This window comes from Apteryx rowi, unplaced genomic scaffold (assembly GCF_003343035.1).
Source record: "Apteryx rowi isolate R43461 unplaced genomic scaffold, aptRow1 scaffold_200, whole genome shotgun sequence".
In the NCBI taxonomy this organism is placed as follows: domain Eukaryota; kingdom Metazoa; phylum Chordata; class Aves; order Apterygiformes; family Apterygidae; genus Apteryx; species Apteryx rowi.
The window spans coordinates 911823-938780 of record NW_020448309.1 but is presented as its reverse complement, the minus strand read 5'-3'; the positions used below and the strand labels follow the sequence as shown (position 1 = coordinate 938780).

Genomic DNA, 26958 nt, shown 5'->3' with positions numbered 1-26958 from the left:
CTCTCCTCAGCCCTGGTGAGGCCACGTCTGGAGTACTGCGTCCAGTTCTGGACTCCCCAGTACAAGAGGGATGTGGCACTACTGGAGCAAGTCCAGCGAAGGGCTACAAAGATGATTAGGGGACTGGAGCATCTCTCTTATGAGGAAAGACTGAGAGAGCTGGGACTGTTTAGCCTAGAGAAGAGAAGGCTGAGAGGGGATCTTATTAACGTGTACAAGTATCTTAAGGGAGGGTGTCAAGAGGATGGGACCAGACTCTTTTCAGTGGTGCCCAGCGACAGGACGCGAGGCAATGGGCACAAACTGAAACACAGGCAGTTCCATCTGAACATGAGGAAAAACTTCTTCACTGTGAGGGCGACAGAGCACTGGCACAGGTTGCCCAGAGAGGTTGTGGAGTCTCCTTCTCTGGAGATATTTAAAACCTGCCTGGATGCAATCCTGTACAATGTGCTCTAGGTGACCCTGCTTGAGCAGGGGGGTTGAACTAGATGATCTCCAAAGGTCCCTTCCAACCTCAACCATTCTGTGATTCTGTAATTTGTCCTGGTAAATCCATGGTGGCTATTCTCAATCACCTTCTCCTTCATGTGGTGAAAATAGCTTCCGGGAGGATTTGCTCCATAACCTTTCAGGGACTGAGGTGAAGCTGACTGTCCTATAGTTTGCTGGATCCTCCTTCTTTAAAGGTGGAAGAAGCCTTGGCCCAAGTTGTGTTCATAGACTAACATCATGCCAGATTTTTAAAAATATTAGGTGCTTCCTGGATTATCAAGAGCACTTTGTTTGCTTCAGGTACTCAGATCCAGGAGTCATCATTATCTATGATAGATGAGTCCATTGCCTTATTCTGAAAAGAGTAATTATCTAAGGAAAGGCATAATCAAGGGCTTCAGGATTTGCACTGTGCTTCTTTTTAAATTTGCAGAACTCTAATATGTTGAAGGTCACTATAAAATGATTCTGTTCCATTTTTGTCTCTCAACCATGCAGATTTTTCTATACCCAGCATGTGAAAATATTTTTAATCCTTGAACTTAATGAATATCCCAAGCTCTGTCTGCCCATCTGTCTTAGAACATTATGCTGTTGCCTGGTATGATAGTGTAGAAGTATCTCATGAGTAAAATCAGCTGCCAGTAGTGAAATCTCATTTGGACCTGTTGGAGCTTCTAGTTTTTTTCCAGTTTCAGAGGAAAATGGATTTTTTTTTTTAAATCATTTTAGTTTCTGTTTGTTCATCAGATTTGTTTGTTGATGGCCTTAGGCCTTTTTATTTCATGGTGGCTAGAGTCTTTAGCAATATTGGAGGATAGAGAGGCTCATCAGTGTTCCCAGACCATGGAAGAGATCTGGATGCATCCTTGCTGGCTTTGGAGTTTAGTGCAATGATCAGCTTCCTTAATTACATGCTCATTCATATGTGGGGGTGAGGGCAGTTAAAAACTACACAATAGTAATTTATTGTGTAAGAAGTCTTCTGAGAGCTGAGAGAAGGAGAAAGACAAACCCTGAAATACTTAGCTAGAGTGGATTTGATTTTAGCTGTCTCCTAATATTGCACGGTGTTGGGACTTCATCCTGAAAGAGACTGAAAGCATGTTAGAAATGCTTTGAAAAATGAACAGAGTTGCAAGAAAAACACTGGAAACAACACAAATAGCCACAGCCTGCACTAACAGTATAGCTAATAAAATCTTCACAGCCAAGAGAACAACTCTCCCTCCAAGAATGTTTAGAAGAGAAATGAAAAGAGAATCAGAGAGTTACGTTTTTGCCTCCTTGGACCAGATCTCCTGGCAGAAGTATGAAAGAGTTGTGTTTGGACCATTGGTAGTCCAAACCATGCTTTCAGCTGGCCCTCAGAATGGTCTCTGGAGGGGCAGCTAGCTGTGTTAGCTCGAGGCCAGTTGCCTCTCATCATGCAGTGGTGTAACGTGTAACCTGGGGCTGGTATTGTCCGTAGAAAACGGTTACATTTGGCAGTCTTCCAGATGTGGTTGTCAGCTTTGACACAAGATACAGGTTGTCTCTCCACAATGATTCATCTGCTCTGCTTTTGGATCAAGCCAAAACGGGAAATCTGTCCCAAACCATGGGAATATTTGGTTGATATTGCCTCTTTGCTATCTTTGTTGATAATCTGAATTTTTCCTATTGCAATAAACAAAGCCCTCAGCTTGTCACGAAGAGCCATCGGAGGACGAGAACAGACAAAAAGGAATTAATGCTTAAAATTTTAATTGCTGTGTACATCTGCCATTGCAATAAGCAAAATAAAACTGCATGACTAATTTGTTAAATTGTTTAGTCACAGTGACAGGCTCCAAACAAGACTATGGTGCTTTCTCTGGACTGGTTCTGAATGTTTTGGGCATGACCTTTTGGAGCTTCAGCCATAGAGGGACTCCTTGCTCAGTGTCCACTCTCTTGCATCCCACCTATACTTTTATACGTTATTGTTTTTAAATCTTGTAACCAGGTGTCCCATCCAGATGTGGCTGAGAGAGTATCTGCCCCAGAAGAAGCTCCTTCCTTGCCCTCAGAAGAACGTGGTTTAAAAAAATCTCGGGATGTATTTGGTTTAGATTTCGGCATAACAACAGTTAAACAACCACCCACAACAGACTCAGAGGTAAATAAAGTAACACACGGAAGTGAAAAAAACTTTAAAAATGCAAATTAAATTCTATTCCAGGAGGAGAAAGTAAATTCCAGTCTTGTACATACTTTCTCCTCTCCACTCCTTTCTTCTCTCCTTGAAATTTGTCTTGAGCCATTTTGCTTTAAACTGCAAGCTAAGAAGCATTGACTCTGCACATATGAGTTCTAAATTGTTTATAGAAAATAGCGTAGACCCCTGGGTGGAAACTGTTCATTTGCTTTAATTCCAGTTTTACGATGATTCAACTTAATTTGTTAAGGACTTCATGTTAAGCTGAATTTATAGTTAGCCAGGTCAAAATTGCAATAAATGAGTTTATGTAGGGATTTGCACAATTATTTTAAAATGTGGGGAATTAGCCCCAGAGGTCATGCTCAGGGCTGTAATCTCAGCTACATGAGTGATTACTAGGCTCTCTAACACAGAGGGAAGCAAAATGCAGCTTTGTAAGTCAAATCAGAACCTGTATTAGCACCACAGGACAAACTCAATTTGTGCAGTCTAGAGAGTAAATGGAAAGAGTTTTAAGTGCAAGAAACACCAAAAAATGAGTGTGCTGCTTTCTGAAGTACTTGAATTTTGAAAATAATGATTGGGGTCATGCCAACAGTGTGGAGAGCGATTCTGAACGGGAAGCAAAGGTAACTGATGAGATCTGCTTTTGAAAGCAAAGGTTCCAGCTTGAAAGGAGCCTCCGATTGCAAATCTCATTAACCTTAAATAGACGAAACACTTCAACAGATGAAACGGGGTAGTATATCTCAGAGAGGGATGCCAACCGGGAACATGAAAGCTGTCAGGCTTGAATCTAAAATTTGTTTTGTCAGGCACTGCTAATAAAGTAAGGAGATTGTGTTGATTGAGAGAGATAAATACAGGGTCTGGAGCTGGCAAATGTATTCAAGTTGGCAATGCATCTTGGACAGCCTGTGATTTCTAGCAGTCTCATATGCACTCTGAATAAGAAGAAGGATGATAACCCTTCAGATTCACACATGACAGTCTGACTGATGGAGATGTGCCAGTGGAAACCCTTACTGAAATTACAGTTGTTGCAAATCAAAAGTAGAGTTTTGCACAGATTGCACAGATTTTGCACCTGTGGGACTAAAGTTATGTTTGGACAGTGCTGATTTTAGATAACTGTTGTGATCCCACCAGGTGGACTTTATCGGTAGATATACCAGTGTACCTTTATCAGTAAGCATACCTAATACAGGCCTATCTCTAAGGTGTTAGGCTTTTTGCAAGAATACAGTACTGAATGCAGTTCTTGCCCTATTATCTGGAAGGTTTACACTTTGGTACATTGAGGGAGGGTTGTCAAAATCTGAAGAGAAGTGAAGGCATGGGGGACTGTGAAGAAGCATCTGGGGACAACACCATTGGAAAGGTTCTTGCGCTCTCCTTGTGCAAACAGCACAACTGGAAGCTCATCTCAGCTGCCTCTGCACAAACACGCGTGGCGTAGGAAACAGGGAATTAGATGCTTGTGCACAGTTGCAGAGCTGAGATCTCGCTGGGATTAGCAACATGATGAGATAGCTCGTGTGACCAGAAAGACGGGTAGGGAAGGTTAGGAGAAGGGGTTGAGCTCTGTGTGAAGGAGCAGCTGGAGAGCATGGAGCTTTGCCAATGATGAGCTGGGAACTAATGGATAACGATCAGAGGACAGACCAGCATGCGTGATATTGGAAAGATTTTAGCTTCAAGTAAAACAGTAAGCAGCAGAAAGAAGGTGGTGACTTTTAGCAGATTAGAACATGGCCAAGTCTGAATGAAGTTTCATGGAACTGCAAAGGGACACTGATCTTACTGTCAGCAGGACTTTGTGATTTAACATGGTAAAATACCTGGAGAAAAGAGGAAGAGAGGACATCAAAATAAAACTGTCCAAAAAATACCATGACAGATTCATAGCATAAAGTAATTAAAATATACATGGCAGCTCTTAAGCAGGAATCTGCACTTCTCCATATCAGGTTCACAGTTCTAGCAGCCGGATTTAGGGAAGCCAGAAAGCCCTGAAAGTATTAGAATAATCTTAATAAACTTTGCCCGAAACAGGCAACTGAAAGATACCTTGGAGACTCCACACATGTTCTCAGTCTACCATAGCCTTCCTTTATGACCTTAGCAAATTAATACAATTTTTTGAGCCTCTTTCCCAACTGTAAAATTAGGATAACCGACACATTCTTATGTCACAGGCAGATTGTGGAACAGTTGATTTGACTGTGTATATAAAAGAAGGAAGCTAGGCTGACTGTGTTATATTGCAAGACGGAGGCTTAGTTTCTCATTTTCGCTAAACTGACTTTCTTCCTCTGAAAGCAGCACTTACTAACTGTAAACTTGGCTTACAGTGTTGTGAACAGGGCGACACCAACCATATATTTGAGTGACAGACTTGTTCTCTAAGGCAGTTCTAATAAATGGCAACTAGTAAAATCCTTTAGTTTGGCAGATGGATGGAATACCAATGTGTGGACCATCTGGAGAAGCCATAGGAAAGCAGAACGAACAATCAGCAAACGTGATCCCAATGAAAAGCTGAAAAAAATGGAGATCTCTTGGTCTAGTGAAGGGAAGACTAGAGGGGGAGCTCGGTAGACACAGTTACTGCAGAAAGGAGGAGAAGAATCTTTTTTCCGTGTTTCTAGTGGATAGGACAAGAATTAATTTCACAAACTGAAACACAGACAATTCTATCTGAACATGAGGAAATACTTTTTCACTGTGAGGGTGACAGAGCACTGGAACAGGTTGCCCAGAGAGGTTGTGGAGTCTCCTTCTCTGGAGATATTCAAAACCTGCCTGGATGCAGTCCTGTGCAATGTGCTCTAGGTGACCGTGCTTGAGCAGGGGGGTTGGACTAGATGATCTCCAGAGGTCCCTTCCAACTTCAGCGATTCTGTGATTCTGTAATGAGCTGAAATTGCGGCAAGGAAGATTCAGCCTGAGTATGAGAAATAGCTTTAACATTAGGGATTGTTAAGTGCTGGAAGAGTCTCTGGAAAATTTTTGTTGTCAGACGTGAACATGATTGATACGTCAAGTTTAGTGGTTCTGCCTTTGGGCCAGTGGATGGGCTTAGGTAACCCTTTTCAGTCTTTCTTCTTTTTTTATTAATGAGTCTGCAAGTGTGACTTGTGTCCCAATATTCAGCAAAGATGTTTGCCACGGAAGGCAGTGGTAAACGGTAGCAAATACAGAGTTCTGCTCTTACGGAAGCAAGCAATGGGTTCGAGCCTTGCTGGTCTGATGTATGGAGTGGAGAGCAAGTGTCGCACCGCGCGACTGTGTCTCGTTGGCAAAGAAGTTTTTCAGAAAAGGCAGCTGGACTCTAGAAATGTTTGAAGAAGTGTACTGGCCATAGTAGACTTAATGGTGGAAAACAGAAAATCGTTACTTTCTCAGTCGTCGTTGCACGGGACCTTCCAAGACGGTCCGCACGTAACGGCCGTCAGCTCTTTCATACGTTGCGACTCCAGAGAAGCCAGCAGCCAAATTGTGTGGGTCACTAAAGGTGGGACTTCTTTGGTAGGTTGTGCATTTCGTAACCCAACCAGAAATACCGTTGGCTCACTCTAAGACCTGTTTTGCTGTTAACTGCCCCCAGCTGTAAAAGGTTGAGAAGTAAACTGCAGTTTGAGGAACCCAGGACACAAGTGTTATCCGTGGAGTTTGAACTCCCACCTTTGGTCCTGAGGCCAGACTGCATCATCTACTATGCTTGCAGCCTGGCGGTAAACTGGTTGCTAGGAAAAATCATGGTACATCTTTCTCTGCCTACAAGGTTATTTGCAGTAGAGCGAGTGTGTGTCGAGATTAGGGGTTTCTGTTCTCTCTTTCAGGCCCTGAGGGGATTGTGGTCCAGGGGCTGCAACGCTGCAGCGTGCTGATGCTGATACTTTCTAAAAGCCTGAGACAGACTTGCTGTATTCGAGACCTTGCTGCTTTTCCCCACCTTTGAACAAACTGACATTCGTGGGCTTTTTATCATATCAGATTTGACTGTATGGGCCAGCACAGGGATGAGATTTGTTTTCAGTAGTCAGGAAAACACCAATAGTAAACGTACCTGCGTAAAAGAAGCTGAGAATCAGTTCGTTTGGTAGGTTTGAAGCAACCTGTATGAGAATCAGCCTCTCAGTCTTAGGCAGGGCAAACTGCATGATTTCACCAGCACGTATCTGAGAAACACTGGAGTCCTTGAACTGTGAGCAGAGCGATGGCTGTTGACCTCTGGTAATTAAAATAAGCCCACATAATTCCAGGATCCCAGAGTTGGACCGCTGAATTTGGCCTGTAAGTAGTAGTTTATGTGGTCCTGTTTCAGTTTCTTGTGAAGTTCCTTGTCTCCTGTTTTCCTCTGCAGCATCCCTTGCTAGGAGGGTTTCTGGCCATCCAACTTTGTGCTGGCTCAAATTCTGCTAATCTGATTCAGCCAAATGAATATCCTGAAGCCCTCAGCTGCAGCGCGTTTTGATGAACTATATATGGCCTTCCTTCTTCTGGGTTATCCTTTAATACTTAAAATTTCTGTTACTACTTAGTTTAAAAATGGGATACGTACATTTGAGAGGTAGAGTTGTTGGGTTGCCTAAGTTATTAGTAAGTGGCAAGGCTTTGGTTACTTGGCCTCTCTGGTACCAACCATTGCAATTCAAGAAAACATTGTTATAATGTTCCTTATAGATCGTTTGAGTTAAATATGAAGTGACTAACAGGTAATGTCTTACCTGTTGAAATGTTCGGATGATTCGTGTTACTTTTCTGGCATCAATTATGAAAATGCTATAGGTTTTTTAATTGCAAAACATAAATGATTGTTAATTGTAATGGCTGCTTTTTAAAAGCAAATCCTTTACTATTAGAGAATTATTTCAATTAGAAACAAAGCTGAAGTGCTATTTATAAAAAAAACAGGAGGGAGAATGACCCGAATAAATGCAAGTGGGATGGCCTGCATCTGATCTCAGATAGAAGAGGTTTTTTGGGTTTTTTTTGATTTGGGTATTGGTTGTAAGAAACATAATATAACTAATGTCAGCCCACATAGTTTTGCAGGACTAGGTCTTGGTAAGCAGTCTTCATAATTTGGGATGAGATTAGAGCTCCAATTGATCACTGGATCAATTGATGTATTTTTAAACTTATATGATATATTTGATTAATCAAATAAGGCACACTGACTGAAAAATGAGATTACTACAAAGACTTAATATAGCCCATATAAAATGGATTAAATTTGACTATAGTATCATCCTCTTTTGGCGAGGTACCAACTGGGGGCCCAGCAGGAATTTACTGTTACATCAATATTGTTCAATAATCTCAGCAGAGTATTTACCAAAGAAAACTTAAACTTGCTGCTGATAAAGTATCCATTAAATATGCTAAAGAAAGAAGGTACCTTATTTATTTAATCTAGATTGCTTGTTAAAATGGCGCGAACATGCTTTTTAAGGTGACCAAATCTGTGGCTATACATTTGAGAACAACAACAACAAAAAAATACAGGCATTAGTCACCGTAAAGGGGGCTGTATCCTTAAAAGCTGTAGGTTGATGGGGAAAAAAAGTCATAAAAATCTGGGTGAGTAACAAACTAAATGAGGCCGTTGTGGGATGCTGTGGTAACAGGGATAATTCTGTGGTAATGAAAAATGCCAGTCAGCGTGGTTTCATGGAAAATATATCTCTCCGGATAAACATAATATTTTTTCAAGTCTGAGTTTGCTTGAGTAGAGTCTATAAATAAGTACAAGAAGAAAAGATTTCTTATACCAGAGGGCTTTTTATCTAATAGGCAAAGATTTAACAAGATTTGCTGCCTGGAAGATGAAACAAGCCTAATCAAAACTAGCAAAAAAAAAAAAAGTTACCACTATCGCTTGAAGATTTTGCTTTAGATATCTCAGTGAGATGTGCTCATTTGATCAGACAGCTTGTGTGAAACTCGGGAAAATAGGTGAAAATAATCTGGTCTGTCCTGTGCAAGAGGGTCGCTCTGCACCTTTGATTTGCGGTGATTCCTTCCCGCCTCAAAAATGCACAGATTGTAAAATACCAAGTTGAAGCCCGCGTTACATGAGCTTGTCCGATCCCTCAGTCCTATGAACAGCTGAGGCTTCATGTACCCTGGGGTGGCTTCATTTTCCATGGAAATGGTTAGCGGTGGCCTGGCGTTTTGGAGAAAGGAGACTTGACTCCACGGTGCTGGCTCTTCCACCGTCGAGCTCCTTTGCAGAATCTGGTGTCGCTGGATGAGTATGTTAACCGGGTGGCTCCGCTTCACCGAGCTATGGCAAAGATACGCCTTTAGAGGCCCAGAGCTCAATATCCTGCTGAGATAAATGGCAGTTTACATCTTTAGTTCCAGACCATATTCAGAGTAAGCTCTGAGTTTATATACTGCTCTCATTTGCAGAATGTCTGGAAGCTCTAGAAGGCTGTTTTATTTTTCTACATAAAACTTAGCTTTGACTCATAGTGCTTGGGAAATGGTATATTTGGTAAAGAGTCATTCATAGAGCTATGCATATGTACAATAAAAGATGCAATGGAAAGGTGATTTTAAATGTGCCTGGAAGGTATGTTCTGCATACAGTAGGAAACGATCCGAAAACATAATAAATGGCAGTCTTAGGATGCGAACGGTCGTGTCACTTCAGACTGCCTTGGCTTTCCCTTCTCACTGTTCCTCTGTTACAGGCCCTCCTTCCTGGGAGAAAAAAGAAGCTGTATTTATTCCCTCAGCTATTTTGTCCTTTTCTTTCCCTAGTTACCCAGTGGGAGACTCTTCCATGCTGCAGCTGTTATCTCAGACGCTATGTACATCTTTGGTGGGACCGTGGACAATAACATTAGAAGTGGAGAAATGTACAGGTTCCAGGTAATTTAGGATAAACAGACTCAAGCGTCCGCATTAATTCTGTGCGAGTCCTGCTGCTGCTGCCTGCTGACCTGTAAGAATTAAAAATGGTAAAATTGCGAGATCCTTGCGCCGGATCAAATCCTCCTCCCACACTCAAGTGTTTTTGTATTGTGTGGGACTCGCAAACAGGTTCTGAGACCAGGTGAGACTCCTAGCCACCAAATCCTAACCTGTGTGATAAGACACATTTCTTGCTTGTTACCTTCCGTTGTCTTTCATTACTCTCACCCCAGAGGAAATCTTTGCATGCTTGGTTTGTTACTATTTTCTATGGTTTACATACTACATTGAGGTCAAGTTAATGGGGAAATCCAGTGATAGTCTGCAACTACAGTGCTTTTGGAGGTAGCCCATTGAAATGAATAAAAATAAGTCTTGCGTTTGGTTTTTCTTTTAGTTTTCCTGTTACCCAAAGTGCACGCTACATGAGGATTATGGAAGGCTATGGGAAAACAGGCAGTTCAGTGACTTGGAATTTGTTTTGGGAGAGGTGAGTGTATTTTAGTTAAAAATGGTGTTGCAGTTTGACCAAATGAGTGTGTGACACAGGTGTGTGCATGCGTAGCGTGCTTGTTGAGAAAAAACAAGTTGTACTATGTTTGGGCCAGAAACCCTGGAATGAGGTTGAGAGAGGCACTGGTGAAAATGTTATCTTTCTGGTTTAGTAAATTACACTAATCCAGGTAAATTTATAAAACTGCAAAGGAGAAAAAAGCTTTGGAAACTTTTAAACAGAAAATCTGTGGGTCACTGAGACATAACTGGAATTTATCAGCGTACTTTATTTGTAATTGCAGTATGAAAATGAAACTAGGGACCTCTGTCCTCAGAGGTCCCAGCTGTCTCCTGGGAAGAGCAGGTCAGTGTTTTGCAGATCCATTTCAGGAGCCATTTTTAATTATTGAAATAAAATGGAATGAGATAAAGCAGTGCAGAGGAATGTTGTTCGTTCTCCAATAATGAAAACAATTATCAAATTTTAAAAAGAGCTTTTTCCTTAGAATAAACATGAAAAATTTGAGCTTAACTGCATTCCTTTTTACAAAAACATTGTAGTAGAAGACTTTGCAGAGATCAGATGATACCCCACAATAACAGATTAAATAGATTATAAAGAACAATAGCAAACAAGCATACTGTTGCTCTGAAAGAAGACAATTAAACTGTAAATCAGATGTAGGGCTAAGAAGCAAGATCTGAAGATCTGAACCTATGCAACAGCTTCTACCCAGGGAACATAACAAAGACTTTCCAAATAATTTTTGCCATTGCTAAACCTTTAGGGAAAATAGCTGTTGAATCTCATCTGGATGTGCAGAGCAGATGTAAGGTTGCCTTCGGTTCTAACTTAAAGTAAACGTATGGTAACCAAGAGTTCAGCCCAGGTTTCTACTGCTTCTGCCATCTTCCACCATCATGTGATTTGTAAATAAAAGTTTGTTATGTGCTCTTGCTTTGCCTTTGACAGAAGGAAGAACGAGTCCGAGGACATACTGCGATTGTTACGGCTCGCTGCAAGTGGCTGAAAAAGAAAATCATACAGGCAAGGGAGAGATTGAAACAGGCAAGTATTTCAGAGCAGTAGTCTTGCGGCAAGGTAATACTTATTCTGTCCAATTTTGGAAATAAAATTGTTAGGAAAAAAATAACGTTTGCTGAGACAGATGTAGGAGCAGATCAGCATCTGATGCTCAGGTGATGTTGGGCCAGTGCAATAGAGTGGATAGTTAGTATTAACACGGGATATTGCATGTGTGTGAGGCCAGGCGAGGAGCATAACGCGGAGGAACCAAAGTTAATCCGGTTATCTGGATTTGGCAGAACAGTTTGTGGGAGCTCTCTTAGCTGTCTGTTCTAATCTTGTAGCATACCCCTAGAGAGGTAGACTTACCCCGTACTCTGGGGAGGGCAAGGGCTGCATGCGGTTGGGGATGGCCTGCAAGATCAGACAGATTGGAGAGAAGGCAGAGTTAAGATTTTGAGACTGACTGTGTTCCTTGTACCTTAGTATTTCCTGGTTTTCCGAAGTTGAAGGTCTGGTTCACGTGGAGCATTGTCTGTTAACTTTAACTCCCTACAGCTTTTCAGCAGCAAACATTTAGTTGTTTTTGAGGAAGTGGTAGCAGCGAGAAGAACATGAAGAGAAGACACCTACAGCAGGACACACGGATGCTTCATTGCCCCTTTGCTAATTGCTTTGCTACCCCACAGCCCTCCATCTTCCCTGGAAAAGGCTGCAGGGAAAGGGCTGTCAAACTGAAACTTTGAAGTAACAGGCTTAAAATACTTTTGCACAGCACTTTGTGCTCTGCCTCTGCAAGGCAGGGCTCTGTGGAACTTGCTGCTACGTCTTTCTTCTCTCTTGGCTGTGAAGTGGAGCTGCTGATGCTGAGCTCTGTGCAGTTTATTCCTCCCTTTTTCTGCAGTCCTATTTTTGAGGTTTATCCAGGTGCTCTCATTTATTCTGATCTGGTTTTGCAACAGGACAGGGAACAGCAAGTCTGAGGTACGTGCGTTCCTTATTATATTTTGGAGCTTGAAGATTGTGCAGGAATAAGAAGGATCTTTCCTCTGGCTTGATGGTAGTGTGTATGGGCTGACACAACCTCATTGTCATGTTTAAGTGTTTTTTCTTGTCTCATTAGAAATCAAAGCAAGATATTGAAGATGAGGGAAATGCGGTGTGTCAGAAGGATGGGATTGGTGGAAATGTCAAGCTGTGCCGCCTGCAGCCTCTCCTGGAAGTGCCCATCCGAGAGGCAGAAGCCCAACCCTTCGAGGTGCTCATGCAATTTCTGTATACGGATAAAATAAAATACCCCCGCAAAGGTAGGACAGCAGGATGTAAACATAATACTAGCAACTTGGGAGCAGACATTTACTTTGGTATGGAGCAGGATTAAGCTCTTAGCACCTAATTACTTACCTGAGATTAAAAAAGTGTATTGCAAACTTCTGTCAAAGCATACTGTTCAGTGCTTCAGTGTTTCCTGATTCTTTTCAAATACCAAGGAAAAATAGGTTCTTCATCTTTCCAAAAAGATGTAAAAAAAAATCATGGTATTTTGAACCAGAGAAGTGGGGGGTAAATCTTAAACCGTGTAGGAGTGCAAGTTTTGCTTGGTAAATTTTGATACATTTCACAGTGGAAATTGCAGGAAAACTCATCTGCTCACAAGAAAATTATCCATTACATTAAACAGGCGCTGCATTACAGCAGCCTGCTTGGAAGAACTTATTTCCTTGGCCCCTTACAAACTGAGGCTGCTGCACAGAAAGGCAGAGCAAGCCAGTATTCATCCTCTCTTCAAAATGTCAGTCCAAAGGAACACCTCAAGAAAGAAAAATCCATTAGATGCATTCACTGAAGATGCCTGAGTTAAAAATAGTTGGTGGCTGAGAGGTAATAGCCGGAGACCACTCTGCTCTGACATAGCAAAACCAACTCATGGCTATGATTGAGCGATGAGCTCTGCTGGGCTGTGGGAGCGAGAATGGGATACGCTGGGGGAACTCTAGTTGGTGGGGACTGGGCAAGCTGCAGCCACCTGACACAGTCCTTTAAACTGAGGTATGTCTATCCTAACCCCGGAAGCTTTGCTTCAGTTTTAATCCAAGATCATTCCTTTCTTGAATAAGGTATTTCTCAGGAAAATATTAATTTGTATGCGGTTGTCCCTAGGAAGCTATCTACAGGCTTTCTCTGCATGGTGGCATGTCTCAGAGCAAGCCTAATTAATGGGGACAAGCAAATCTCACTGGTTTCTGCCAGCATTGCCACATCCCGCTCTTAGCCACTTGGTTAATTCTCAGCGCATCCATTGCGGGGCAGAATCAGACTAAAGAAGGGATTAGCACGTTGAACTTCTCCCTTTGTTACAGGCTTCCCAGGCAGCTTTCTCCCCAGCCCCTCAAACGTTCTCCTTAGTGCTCACCTTTCTACAGTGCTATTAATCTGCTGCGATCCTCCAATGGCCCTGTTCGGACTATACGTATTCCTGGTTGCTCCTCTTAGTTCAGAGGGCAGCACCTCGGGGGATCCTTTTGGAGGATGCGCTAATAGAATTGAGCATGCCTATCAGATGAGATTTTCCTTATTAGACACAGGGAAGCCGCGTGACATGCAAGAAGGCTTTTCTCTATCAAAAAGTAGTTACGGCAGATGGGCAGAGATCCCCCATGAGAAAAGCAAAGGCTGCGGCTTCTTTCTTGTTTTAGTGTCCCAGTATCCCTGTTGCAGTAGTCAGCCTGGGTCCCCGCTGCCCCTCTCGGCCTTCAGCCCTCTCTTCTAGACCTGTGTTTACCTGCACAAGCCCAGCCTGTTTTCATAAGGGCCTGTCAAAATTGGGGAGCTGATTGCTAACACTGCATTAATACCAGGGACTTCAGCAGAGCTGTTAGGAGTTTGGCACGTTGGAAAATCAGGCTGCTTGTGTGCCAGCTTGTTAGTGAGTTTAGGGACTTCGCTTTCTTCTGAGGGTTTTGTACAATTGGGTTCCAGATTGACACAAAACCTTAGTCTGAAAAGTGTTTTGGGGCAGCTGCTTTCATCCCTCGGTTTTGAAAGACCGCTCGCTCCTTTTTTTAGTACCAGTTCTTGATTTAGTCGAAGAAGCAATGGATTTTTTTGCTCCTAAAAATACTTCACTCATCTCTGCCCGTTCAGGTTGATACTAAAAATTATTTTGAGAAAGGGTTTTTCTTTTCTCTTTGAACGCTCTAGAGATATGGAGAGGCATTGTTATCTCTTGTAATTGCAGGTCATGTGCAGGATGTGTTACTTATTATGGATGTATACAAACTAGCCTTAAACTTCAAGCTCTCTCGACTGGAACAGCTCTGCCTTCAATATATTGAAGCATCTGTAGATCTGCAGAATGTGCTCATTGTGTGTGAAAACGCTAACAAGCTTCAGCTGGATCAGCTAAAGGTGATCACGTTTTGCATACAAAGTAACTGATAAGAAATGAAAAAAAAAAATCTTGATGTAATTAATGTTTTATAAAGCTGTCAGCTTTTGCAAGTGCAATTCTTCCCTATAACTGTAGTTGCTGAAGTATATATTAGCGTGGATTGTGCTCCAGATGCTCGTATTACGTAGGTTTTCTTTAACAAGCGTTAGCTATGTTTGCTTATCTACCCTGTAGGATGTAAAGGGCAGAGTGACTTTGGTTCTTTATCAATTCCCTCTCATTGTAGCAAGATGGAACCAGTGCATTTTCTGGTCCCACTGTTTTTTGCAGAGACTGCAAACAGGTTCTTTCACCTGATCTGATGAAAAATGAAATTCTGTTTTCCTGCATTTAGTCTAAAAACAATCTACTGAAAAACAAAATGTGGTGGCGATTCTCCATCTCCATGTAGTGGGGCAAGGACTTGGAGACATTTGCTGACCCTCATGGCAGAGGCTTCAGACCGTGCTTGTGCTGTCATGGTCTGGTTCCTACTGAGGGCAGCCAGAGCCAATTCTCCTTAAAACTTCAGAGAAGAATGTCCTCCACCCAAGTCCAAGAGTCAATGCAAGATTCATGCAATGCCTGTTTGAGCAGCCTGTGCACGTGTCCACAGCCTGTGGAAATAAAGTTGACAGTTACAGCCGGAGTGGGGCTAGACAAATACACCCCAGCATTTCCTCAGGGACTCTTTATGCACTGGGTTTGGGCAAAGGAAATCCGGTAAGACAGCAGCAGAGCCAGCAGCAGTTAGGTAAATGCTGGCACAGCCTTTGGTGCATAGGACCATGGTGCCATCAGCTGCCCAGAAGCTCAGGAACTGAACATCTCAGCCCCCACGGATCTGCTGTCAATAATTTCAGATAAATCAGCTACCTCCACCTGCCTTAGCTACCAACAGGGTGTGAGGGGCTTTTCCGTGTCGCTCCAGTTGCTCAGGATCATTTTGAATTGGCATCCTGTCCTCTCAAGTGCTTGTTATTCCTCGTGGCTAGGTGTCATCTGCAGAAGGCTACTCTCTTTTCTAGCATCCTAATCATTATTTAAAACATTTTGTGGACAGGTCTGGACGGATCCGTGTGGATCCCAGCTGAAATAACTTGGCGGAAAACAGAAATCAGGAATTATTCTTCAAGTGAATTGCGTACTCACCCTACAATGAGCTGGCTGAGATTATATTTATTTGCTTATGAGGATGTCCTGTAGTTAGATAGATAGAAAGCCTCGGTTCACACTGGCAAAAGCAGTGCCTTTTTTTTTTATTTCTTTAACTGTTGAACATTAGGTCTGGTTCATTTGTCACCTTTCAGTCTCATTGATTTCTCTAGCAACTTTGTAATACAAGAACCTGCAAGAGTTCTTTCACACTGTTTGCAACCTTTCAAGAAAAGTTTAAGGCAAAATCTGGACAAGATCCTTTAGGAAATCCTGAAAACTATTTGTACCCTTAGTGGATACTATTAAGATCTCTTTCACCTTCTAATTAACTTTGGGTATCTAATCGTACAGATTATTATTATGAGAGAGCAACCAATCTTCGTTAGCTCTGTGAGCTTTTTGGCATCGCCTGTGAGTCCTATTTTTAGAAAACTTCAGAGTAGCTTGATGGAAGTCAATTAATCTTCTCCTCACTGTTATTTCTTAGTCGGGTTTTTCTAGACACTTAGAACTGTCCTGAATTTCCTGTTCAGGCAGGAGCCTAAATGATCTCCTGGTGAGGAAAGAATCAGTGTTTGACAGTTCCGGCTGTGGCATCCATGTGGATGGTCGCAAGAAAAGGGCAGCTCTTTACCTGTGTAACGCGGTTCTTCAGGACTTGTCATCCTCTAGATGTCACGAGCTGTTGTCATTCTCCACTTCTGCACAGTGCTGCTCCTCTGGGATTTGGGGCTTCTAAAATGACTAAGGGACAATTGGGCCTGCTCTGCTCCTTATGCCTTTGGGTTGCAGCACGTAAGGCAAAGAGATGTATTGCTGATGGCTATGGCTGTCTGAGAAGAATCCATTTCCCTCATATGGGATATCTGAGAACTGAACAACTCATCCTTAAGAGAGACGGTTTCTACAACATAGGGGACAGCTGCAGCACTGCAAACAATACAATTATTGTATTATTTGATTGCAGTGGGTGATTATGAACAATTAATGAAGATCAAGCTGGCTGGTTATGCTGATAATTGATATTGCCACCAGAAAAAAATCGGTTAGATTTTGAAATGGGAGGTTTTTTTCCTAATTTATGTGATGCTGTAAGATTTCTTCATATGAGTAAACCGTGGTTTTTTTAATTATTCTTTAAGGAACATTGCCTGAACTTTGTGGTGAAAGAATCACATTTTAATCAGGTGATAATGATGAAGGAGTTTGAACATCTTTCCTCATCCCTCATAGTGGAGATTGTACGGAGAAAACAGCAACCTCCCGTTCGAACACATTCCGATCAGCCGCTTGATATTGGTAACTTTTATGTCCCATAAAAATACTAGTTGTGGTGTTTTTGAGCTGCTAGTGATGTGTTTAGTTTAAGCTGTGCTTATTCTGCTTCGCAGACCAAGAAAGAGCACTCCAGTTCTTTCTCCAGTGAACTTCAATCAGAACATTGTCCCCATCAAAATACCTGAAGGGTCATGTTGTATTTAGTCATGTTCTCCATGCGATATAAATTAAGAATATATAAGAATCGAGTATCCTGAATCTGTTCAGAGAGGCAGAAGGAATGGAAGGATATAAAGAAGGATTCAACAAAAAGGCAGTGGGGATTCAGTTAAAGTGAACAAGAAGGTAACAAAGCTGAGGGGGGGAAGTTGGCCTGCTCATAAATTGTCACCAAAGAAGGAGCAGCAGTGAGGAAGAGAATCTTGGGAGTAAGCCAGTGCTGACAGGACAGACCTTATGAGAGAGAAAGGAAAAAAAGCATGGAAAAAATAACCCCCAAAAAAAAGTTAATGGAAGAAGAGAAGAGAAGGTAGGGAGGAGAAGACTGAGAGAAGATAAATAACTTGTACTAACAGTCATGCCTTTCATTTTTCATTCTGTGATTGTGCTGGAAGGAGAAGAATTGATTTACAATTCTGTTATAGAATTCATTGAGGACCGATTTGGGACTAGCCTTATTTAAGATTTTATCATCCTGAGGCCAAAAAAAGAAATGCAATAATGAAATTTGCTGAGGCCCCAGAGTTCAGAGGCATTGCCAGTATTGCTTTGGAATACCGCGCAAAAAGAATCGTGTCCTGGAGTAGTAGATGGGGGATGCTAGTCCTCCTGGAAGGTCAAGTGGAAAGCCTTTGGCTGACAGTTGTCCCAGGAAGAAGAGACATGCGCTGTCCTGGAAGATGGCATAGCCAGCCTCTATACCTAGAAACGAAAAGGTGCTAGAGATTCAAACACCAAAAAAATTGAAAGCTGAACTTTGAAATGAGGGATGTGTTTGGATCAGACTTGAATGATTGCTCTATTTTTCAATTATCATTATTTTCAAGGCTAACTAAAATGTTGGATAGAAGCAGCCTTTATTAAAGATTGAGGAAAACTTTTCCATTTAAGCAAAGAGACAAAATTTTATATTCCTGGTACTTGGAAATGAAGAGGTAGGGAAAAATCACCTTTCTTTATGTATAAAGGCTGGCTCACTGCCAGTGCTTGCTGTCAGCAGTTTGAAAACAGAGCTGCTGGGTATGCTTCTGGGATAGGCAGTAGGTAATGGACTGTGGTGGGGAAGGACGAAGCTCATTTCGGAGAAAGGGCCTGCCTGCCAGTCACCCCGCAGGTCCCAAAGGAAAGGGAGCCTGTAGCTATGATTTGGCCTTGTATTAGTTGGGTATCACCTGGCTACTTGGCACTATCGCATCTTTTTTTTTAACTATTTCACTGCGTTGGCTTTCAGGAACATCTTTAATTCAGGACATGAAGGCTTACCTAGAAGGAGCTGGGATTGAATTCTGCGATATCATCCTTCTCCTAGATGGCCACCCACGGCCAGCCCATAAAGCAATCCTAGCAGCCCGTTCCAGGTGAGAGCCTTTGCCCTACAAGTGAAACTGGAAATTCCTTTAAATGAGTCACTGTTCATTAGAACTGTAACAAATATTGTATGTGCAAAATTCAGCGCTGTGCAGTGTGTGGGTCAGCTTGCTTTTTATAGGAGGCAGGGAGGAAATTTGTATGTGCATAAGATGCAGCTTTGCTCGGTAAGTGCAATAAGCCTTTAAGCAACGATTAAATATTTTTCAATTCGATACCCAGCAGGGAAAGACAGGAGGAAATTAAAACTGTAGAGATGCTCCAGATGATGTTTAGGAAGCTACATTGCAAGACAAAGAATCAGTTAAATCACAAGGAGGGAAAGAGGGTGTAAAGTATAAGACTTTTTTAAGGAAGTGGAAAGCAACAGATGTCCACTGCGGTCAGAAAGAATCCTCTGATGGTGAACATCCATTTTAGGTTATGTGGAACCTATGTATCTCTTTCTCACTGGCTGAAGTTTAAGACTAGGTATGAGCAAGCATAGAAAAAAATGGTGTGTGACAGAGAGAAGATTGTTCCCATGCGTTGTCACGGGGGCAAGGAGTTTGCTCTGCTAACGATGCTTATTATTCTCCCTCCTCGGTACATGGATGAAGTGGGTTTGTCCCTCACTTGCACAGAGAATGTTGTATATATGCACGCATTTACATGCCGCAGGACATTAAGCATTCACATAAAATTTCCACTTCAAATAGCAACAGAAAATTTTCTCCCATCCCAGTAATAATATTCAGTATTAGTTACCTGAGCATTTTCCCAGAAGCGTCTCACAACTTTAAAACAAGCCTGCGTGACTGGCGGTCACAGCCTGTAGATACCAAGGAAACTCGCAGTGATTTAAGCTGTCTAGTAGGTCTTACGCAAATTAGACAAAAATCAGAGCACTGCGTGTCCTAATTTTCAAGAAACAGAGACAAATTCCAGGTAGTGTTGTTGGAAATGATGGGGATTATGTTTGGAGTTCTCTCACAGGCAGACCTATATGAAGCATAGCAATTTAGCAATATTTTACCCCAGGTTGTCAGCTGAAATTACTTATTTGGAAGCTGCAGTGCTTAGCAGCTGCCTTCGAACAATACTGGGTTAAACCATCTGTCTGCAGAATGTGACCCACAGAGCTTGTGTATTACATTAATTTTATTTCCTTTTCCAGTTACTTTGAAGCCATGTTCCGTTCCTTCATGCCGGAAGATGGGCAAGTAAATATTTCTATAGGCGAAATGGTTCCCAGCAAGCAAGCGTTTGAATCTATGCTTAGATATATCTATTATGGAGAAGTAAACATGCCTCCTGAGGATTCCCTGTATCCTTTAATCTAAAGTAATTGAAGAAGCTGTTTAAAGTGCATATACAGCACCTCAACTTCCATTTGCTCTAGATAGCCAGGCACAACCTGGGAGGATTATTTGTCAGTGTTGCATTAATATGCATTGCGTTTTTAACTTCTGCCATTGCATTGTATTTATGATCAGTTACTGTTACCTTTGCTTTGTGTTTTTTTCCTTAATGGGATTAACAGCTATCTCTTTGCTGCACCTTACTATTATGGTTTCTCCAACAACAGACTGCAAGCCTATTGTAAGCAGAATCTAGAAATGAATGTCACAGTGGAAAATGTACTCCAGGTAATTGTCCCCAAGTAGCTTTAATTAGTCACTTGTCTTAAATACCAGAAAGCCAGAGGGCCTAGTCAAATAAACCTAGAGTTTATTCTTTTTTGACACAAATTTTTGACTTAAAGCTGTAGAGTGTAAATGCGTGTACCTTTTAAGGTAAAGATAGTATGGGGTTTTTTTTTTAGGGAGGTCTTTGAATGCGTTGGAATTAGGGCCACGTTTGTACGGGAGAGCATGAAAAGTGTAATAATACTGGAATACATTATAAAACTATAAAGCCCCTCCTCTTCCTAAATTATGCCTGCCTGCTGCCTGTCCAGTTCTGCAGGTGCCTAGTGCGTAACCACGTTATCAAGACAGTGCTCTGGTATGGTCATCTGATGCAATAGGTCTTATGAGCTACTTTCTTGAATAAATCACTTTGCACTTCATCATATCCCTTGTTGTGGTACCCCCAGTGCCAGTTCACTGAATCGCTACCAAAGTGACATTCAGGGAGACTGCGCAAACCTTCCTAATGGTGGTGGCCCTGAATGGGTCACACATATGCAGGAACGCAGCCTTGAGCAGCCTTGTTTCCATATCTTCTGTGGGGGTCGTTAGTGTACGGTGTACCGTTCGTCCGAGCAACGCAGAAGGCAAATCACATCTTGGTTTGCTTTTGCCGTAGATTTTAGAGGCAGCTGACAAGACCCAAGCCCTGGACATGAAGAGGCACTGCCTGCACATCATCGTTCACCAGTTCACCAAGGTTGGTTGCATCTTTTCTGGGGCTCTTGAGACCTGCTGTCCTCTGTCACTACGGTGGTTAAAGACACCTTAATGTGGGAATCCATTTCTTTTGCTCCTGTGAGACAGCTGAAGCTGCCTGGCTGTCACTGACACGCAGCGACAAATCTGCTGGGCATACTTTTTCCCACTAAAAAATAAATAAAAGAATAGAACAGCCTAGTTTGGAGATGTGAAGACCTTCCAAAACAGTTACCTAGAATTACCTCCATTTCCAGTTCTTTCTCAGCTCTTAATTTTGTGCCGTGCCATCGCGGGGATCTCATGTGTATGACGAGATCAGTTTGCCATGTATCCAATACACAAATCTCTCCCTTTCACTAGCAGTTACGAGTGCGCTGTTCACATTTCTGTTGAAGTGTTCTCCCTGTCATAGAGATTATATTGTCGTGTGCTCATAAAGCAGATTACCATGCTGGGCTTTCTGTGGTTTCCATGGTTGTGACACACAGGATGATGCATTAGTCATAGAAAAGGTCAAGAGCTGATACTCCTGTCCTCACTCGAGAGAATATGGTATTGTCATTTAGTTGTATCATACGAGATATGATCCCTCCGTGAGAGCTTCCCAGCGTGTCATCAGTTCATTGCAGAACTATTAGCATTGTTAAACTGCTAGATAAATCACAGAGACTGGGAATTGGGACTTCTGGATGCTACACATTTATTGATAATAATTCCCTGCTTAGTATTTGAGTAGCTTGCCATCATCAATATATTTAATCTCCCAGTCCTCCCACTTCTGCCCATGGGGAAGGAAAACACCGTTAGGTCCAGTTTGTACCTAGAGATGAGATATTCAGTGGGAGGTATTCAGGCTCTTTATTAAATGCTAAAGTTGCCCAAGGGTAATGCATTTTACATTCAGAAATGACTAAAAGTGCAGAAAAAGCTTTGAGAGTGGAGCCAGTGTTCAGTAACCCCACACCCAGTGGAGGCTTCTCAGCACTAGCTTACAGCTCCCAGCTTCATCTTACTTGTTTTCTTCTGGCCTTGTGAATCTTGTGGAGTGGCCCAGCTTCAGCATAAGGCTGGAAAATGATCCCACTGCAAATTACAGAGTAGCCTGGTCACTGGGACATCTCCTGGAGTGTGAGATCAGTGCACTATAGTCCCCAAGAGCTGAAATGTCATGGTCTCAACTTCCCACTGGAGGCCTCAGGGTGACAAGCAGCTTCGAATAATTCTCACCAAAACGTGTGCGGGGGGGGGGAATGAACATTGCATCACTCCAGAAGAAAAAGATTTGAATGGAGAGTGTTACTCAGTTGCGCTCATTTTTACTAACCAGGCTATGTGGAAACTTTTTACATACGAAACCGTTGACTGTTAGAAAAGCTTTTGTCGAAATGCAGCTGGGAGGCTGTCAAGCAGATGTGCAAGACATCCTAATTACGCAATGTTTGTGTTTGGTCTGAGAGGTTTTGGTGTGTGATTTTTGGCCTGGCGCCGCGTGACTGCGTGTGCATCGCTGGGCAGGAATGCTTGCCGCTTCGCTCCCTTGCGTGCCGCAGACTCTGCAAGTTGGTGCGTTCTAGCTGTGCCAGTCCAGTGGGTCATCAAGGTTTAGGCAGGCCGGATTTATGACCATTGCGGTCTCATGTTTTTTCAACTTGATTAATGCTGTTCTCTGTTCAGAAAATTAAAATTGTCCCGCAGAAAGAACATCTAAAGAACTGTTCAAAGAGGTTCAGTAGTTTGGGCAACACTGTGTATTTGGGCTCTTGTGTGTTTGTGTTGTGCAAATGCCCTAATAAAACTGCTCTTCTTAAGCGTTTGCTTGTATTCTGACACCGGCCCCTGTCGTTGCATACGGTCCTGTTCTGTTCCTGCGTAGTGTGCGCCTCTGAGCGCAGATGCAGGATTCCCACCAGCGTTAAGGGGATCGCTTTCTCTCCCGGTCCTTGCGGCCCCTTATTTTGGGCATATTCAAGCGTAAATCCTGAGCTTTTTCTGAAAGCATCCTCAGCAATTTCCTTCCTGGGGTTCAAAAGATGCTCAGAATACCTTTATTCTTTATCACAGTCAAGCTTCTTTGAGTGAGGTGATATCTTTTTTTAGATCAGTTGATACAGGCTGGAAAAGTGGAGACGTTTTTAGGCAGAGTCCTCCTTCAAGCCTTCACATATATTTTAACCACAGATCATAACTCTAGAAAGAGGAAGAATGCTATTAATGGCTTGTTGCTATAAAGATGTGGAGAAGGAAGGAATGCACAGAGCACCTTCCCAAGTGACAGTTGACGCTGATCAAACTAAGAGCATAAATTTTATTGTAGATTCTTATATATCTGATCTGGCAAAAGTTTGTGTTGGCTAATGCTGCAGTGACCTGCATTGACTGTGGGAAGCGTACAGGCAAAGCCACCATGGACACGAAACCTGTTTAAGGTACCACATCTCCTTAGGAGCTCACAGGAGCAAAGAGATCAGGTCCTAAGTGTCCCGTTCAGATGATCTGAAGGTCAGTAGAAATCCACAGACTTGACAGTTCAGGGCTGTTCTGGTGCCAAACTTGTGCTTTTAGGACAGCCCTGAGTTTGCATCCATTAACAATAGAATTGTTGTTATAAATAGCAATTATTCCTTTCTTAGAGAGTCAGTGCTGGGATCAGCATTCCTCCTCTGTCTCCATTCCCATCCCACCTGTGCAGTGGTCGGAGATTGGAATATAAGCGCAGGAAATCACGACTCGACTGTGGTGAAGAACCCCTGTGGGCCATTCCCTGCAGCCCCACACAGCACGCCCACGTCCTTTGACTTGACTGCGTCTCACGTGGGGTGGTAGGGTAAAACCGGTGACATGTAAACTCTGATTTGGGGAGGGTTTTAATTTCCTTGTGTTCTTCTGTTTTGTTTTTCTTTTCCTTGAAGGTCTCCAAGTTGCCAAATCTCCGCTCCCTAAGTCAGCCACTCCTCCTTGACATCATAGAGTCGTTAGCTAATCACATATCAGACAAGCAGTGTGCAGAGCTGGGCTCAGACATATGACGTGCTTTGGTAATCCAGATATTTCATTTGTTCCTCAAAAAAAGCTAGCACTTTATGGCTTTCTCTATTTTTACCATTGCGTGCCGAGCTGCTCAGAGCGCCGACACGGTATAACAGACGGCCAGGAAGAGCGTGGACAGCTGACTCTTATTCTCCTGTGGTTTTGCGTGGTTTGTACCTCTACAGAGCAGGGTTTGGTCTCTGTTACACAAATGTAAAATCGAAACCATTAAGGGAATGAATTTATTCCGCGTGGTTTTGGGGGTAACTAAGTCCAAAATCAAGCCCATAATTACTTCCATACTGTAAAATAAAACAGTCATAAATCAGAAAGTCATTAATGTTTTGAAACAATATTTAAATTATACTCTTTAAAGAACTTCAGCTGAAACAGCCGAGGGCTGTAAGTGGACGTCAGGTACAACCAAACAGGATATAGAGGGCATGGTGTTAGCAGTGAGGCTGACTGACGGACCAGAATACAGCGGCTTGTCAGAGACTGACTCTCCATGGCGTGGATTAAAAGCTAAGCCCTTTTGCAGCTGCCTCGATTGCTGGGCTGCAGCAAGTCCAGACCTCTGCAGCAGGTCAAACTAGAAGACGACTGAGGTCCTTTCTGACCATAAAATCTATGAATCCTGTCTCATTAAGCCTTTCTTAATCAATGTATTAATAAACAGTTAACATCATCTCCTTGCATTACATGATTGACTTGACCTTGATTTTCGAGAAAATTGAGCAAAAAAGAACTCCTAGCTTGATGAAGGTCACTGTGTTAAAAATAAATATCTGTGCCACATCTTGTTACTCATTTTGCCCTAAAGCGTCTCTGTTAGTTGTTGCAGGAAGGTTCCTATTGCAGCTCCTCAACCCCTTGTCGGACGCTTCCCGCACTGCAGAGGGGAGAGAGTAGCTTTAGTTTTTCCCTCGCTGCTCACTTTTGCAGCTTGGTGGGGGAGCGCAGGAGGTCAGCTGGTGTTGGTTAGACATGTGCCCAGCACAGAACTGCTCCCTGGCCCCGCTGAGAGCACCTAGGACAGCCCAGAAGTGGGAGGGAGCGACAGAGACGTTGAGAATCAAAATCTTGTCCTGCCTTAAGTCATGCCAGCTCGCAGTGGTCCTCAGACCATGTGAGGTGAACATGTACCGCCCTGTCCTCATCCATCCAGCAGGACAGGGAGGAGGCAGTACAGCAGGTGAAATCTGGCCATATGCATTAGCAGTAGCTGGCATCCAGTGGTGCAGAGGAACGTCACCTGACAGGTTTTCTGTTCCCTTTCTTGCTGCCTGAGAAGTGCACGTGAAGGAGAAGGCAGCCCGGAGATTGTACTACCGTCTGCTTGGCTTCTTGAAATAACAGAGTTGGCCTGTGCCAGCACAGGTTGTTCCTGGTGCAGTACCAGATGTGTGCTCCTGTTCTGCAGCCTGTAGCGTTACCACTGCACCTATGTGGTTGTGCTTGGCCAAGAGGGGCGTTACGGTGTCTCCGTACAATGGAGAACATCATTTTTGTTTAATCTGAGGGAGATACTTCGTGGACCACTCAATGTGACTCCCAGCTGATGGTTTGTGCAGGTGAGTCAGACCAGAGGTGGCAATTGCATCTCAGAGCCAAGGACTCACCTCAACCTGTGGGATTGGTCCCAAATGCCTCATAGGTAATGAAGTCTCTTGTCAGAGGTCGTATTAATTATACAGACAACATGTCTGTATAATTGTCTGATGTGGGTTTAGCCCTGCTGGTGCTGGGCTGCAGCCTGTGCCTGGGATTTGTGTCGCTTGGTCTGAGCAGACTGAAGTAGGGGAATTACCTGAGCCTGGTAGTGGGTTTGGTTCCAGGGAATGTGCTCTTGGTGATACATTTGATAAGACATTCAGTTCTAGGAATGTGCTCTAGTTGTTATATTTTGATAAGGAATAAATAATAGCATAGCTGTCTAGTTTTTTCCATGTCCTGAACACGCCTAACTACAGTCTCCTCCATATGTAGGCCACATATTGACTCTTTAAAGCCCTCAAATCGTGTTTGGTGTATCTCATCAGCTGAACTCTGTGGGATTTAGCCCAGCAAAATGCAAAGAGATGGTCCTGGATAACAGTGTATGGTACCATATAAGTAGATATTATAATACTGTCTGTTTGGGTTGATGTCTCTTCTGGTTGTGTAGTTTGCTGTTTGAGCATGGCTGTGATTGCTCACTGGTGCACACAGTTATTTTCCTGGTTAACTACTTGTATCTATCCAAAAGCCCATTAGGCTGCGCTTAGAGAGATACCCCGCCACATACATTTCTCTGTTTATTTAGCCCGCTGTTATAGTCAGCCCTGTGCATTGGGTCCAGGCTTAAGAGCTGGTCTTAATCCGTAACTGTGCTGCTATCAGACACAGGTGGCCCCTTGGGCTGTGCTACGGTGAGCCTGGCTGTTAAATTACAGCCAGAGGCTGATGCTGGGTTCGGTTCAAATTCACACTGAAGGGCAGCTCAAAAATTAACCGGAGCAGCTGGGCAGGGGCCGTGCAACAGTGGGAAAGCGCCGGCAGCACGTGCTCCTAGTGCTGTGCCGTTGGGCAGTGCTGTAGAGCTGTGGCTGCAGGTTTGGGCCAAGAACAGGCATCAACCCCGTTCTGCTGCTGGTCCTTCCCCTTAGCGGGAAGGGGCAGGTGCTAACACCTCCCTGCGCTGCCCTGTACGAGTTTGGGACCAGCTGTGGTTTGGCAGGAGTCGGCCCAGGAGAACCTGCCTAATTCAGCTGCTCCAGGCCCAAAGCCACAGCAGGTGGGTGCAGGGGTAAAAGCTAATATCAAGCTGATGCCTCCAGTGTGCAAACACCAGGGAAAGGCTCCAGGAGTCAGTGTTTGCTGTGACCTTGGTCCCTGAGCACCCTCTGGGGCAGGGGGCTGGTTCCTCGCTGGGAGCAGCAGCCCTTCACCCCGAAGATGCACATGAGGCCCCAGGAATAGGAAAAGCACTAAGAGG

General features: G+C 43.2%; 1 protein-coding gene across 3 annotated transcripts in view; it reads left to right on the top strand.

The window, feature by feature from the left end:
- The window catches only part of LZTR1 (leucine zipper like transcription regulator 1), a 39003-nt gene extending 14321 nt beyond the window's left edge, over nucleotides 1-24682 (top strand). For 2 of the 3 annotated variants that reach the window (XM_026063752.1, XM_026063755.1), the window contains 12 exons: nucleotides 2483-2635; nucleotides 9455-9565; nucleotides 10005-10097; nucleotides 11076-11171; nucleotides 12253-12436; nucleotides 14368-14537; nucleotides 16860-17016; nucleotides 18446-18572; nucleotides 19739-19888; nucleotides 20105-20210; nucleotides 20872-20952; nucleotides 23864-24682. In XM_026063752.1, the coding sequence (XP_025919537.1) occupies nucleotides 2483-2635; nucleotides 9455-9565; nucleotides 10005-10097; nucleotides 11076-11171; nucleotides 12253-12436; nucleotides 14368-14537; nucleotides 16860-17016; nucleotides 18446-18572; nucleotides 19739-19888; nucleotides 20105-20210; nucleotides 20872-20952; nucleotides 23864-23980 (1545 nt within the window). In that variant the 3' untranslated portion in view covers nucleotides 23981-24682. The remainder of the gene's footprint in view (nucleotides 1-2482; nucleotides 2636-9454; nucleotides 9566-10004; nucleotides 10098-11075; nucleotides 11172-12252; nucleotides 12437-14367; nucleotides 14538-16859; nucleotides 17017-18445; nucleotides 18573-19738; nucleotides 19889-20104; nucleotides 20211-20871; nucleotides 20953-23863) is intronic. The other variant, XM_026063753.1, reaches the window with a different exon arrangement.
- The last annotated feature ends 2276 nt before the right edge of the window (nucleotides 24683-26958 follow it).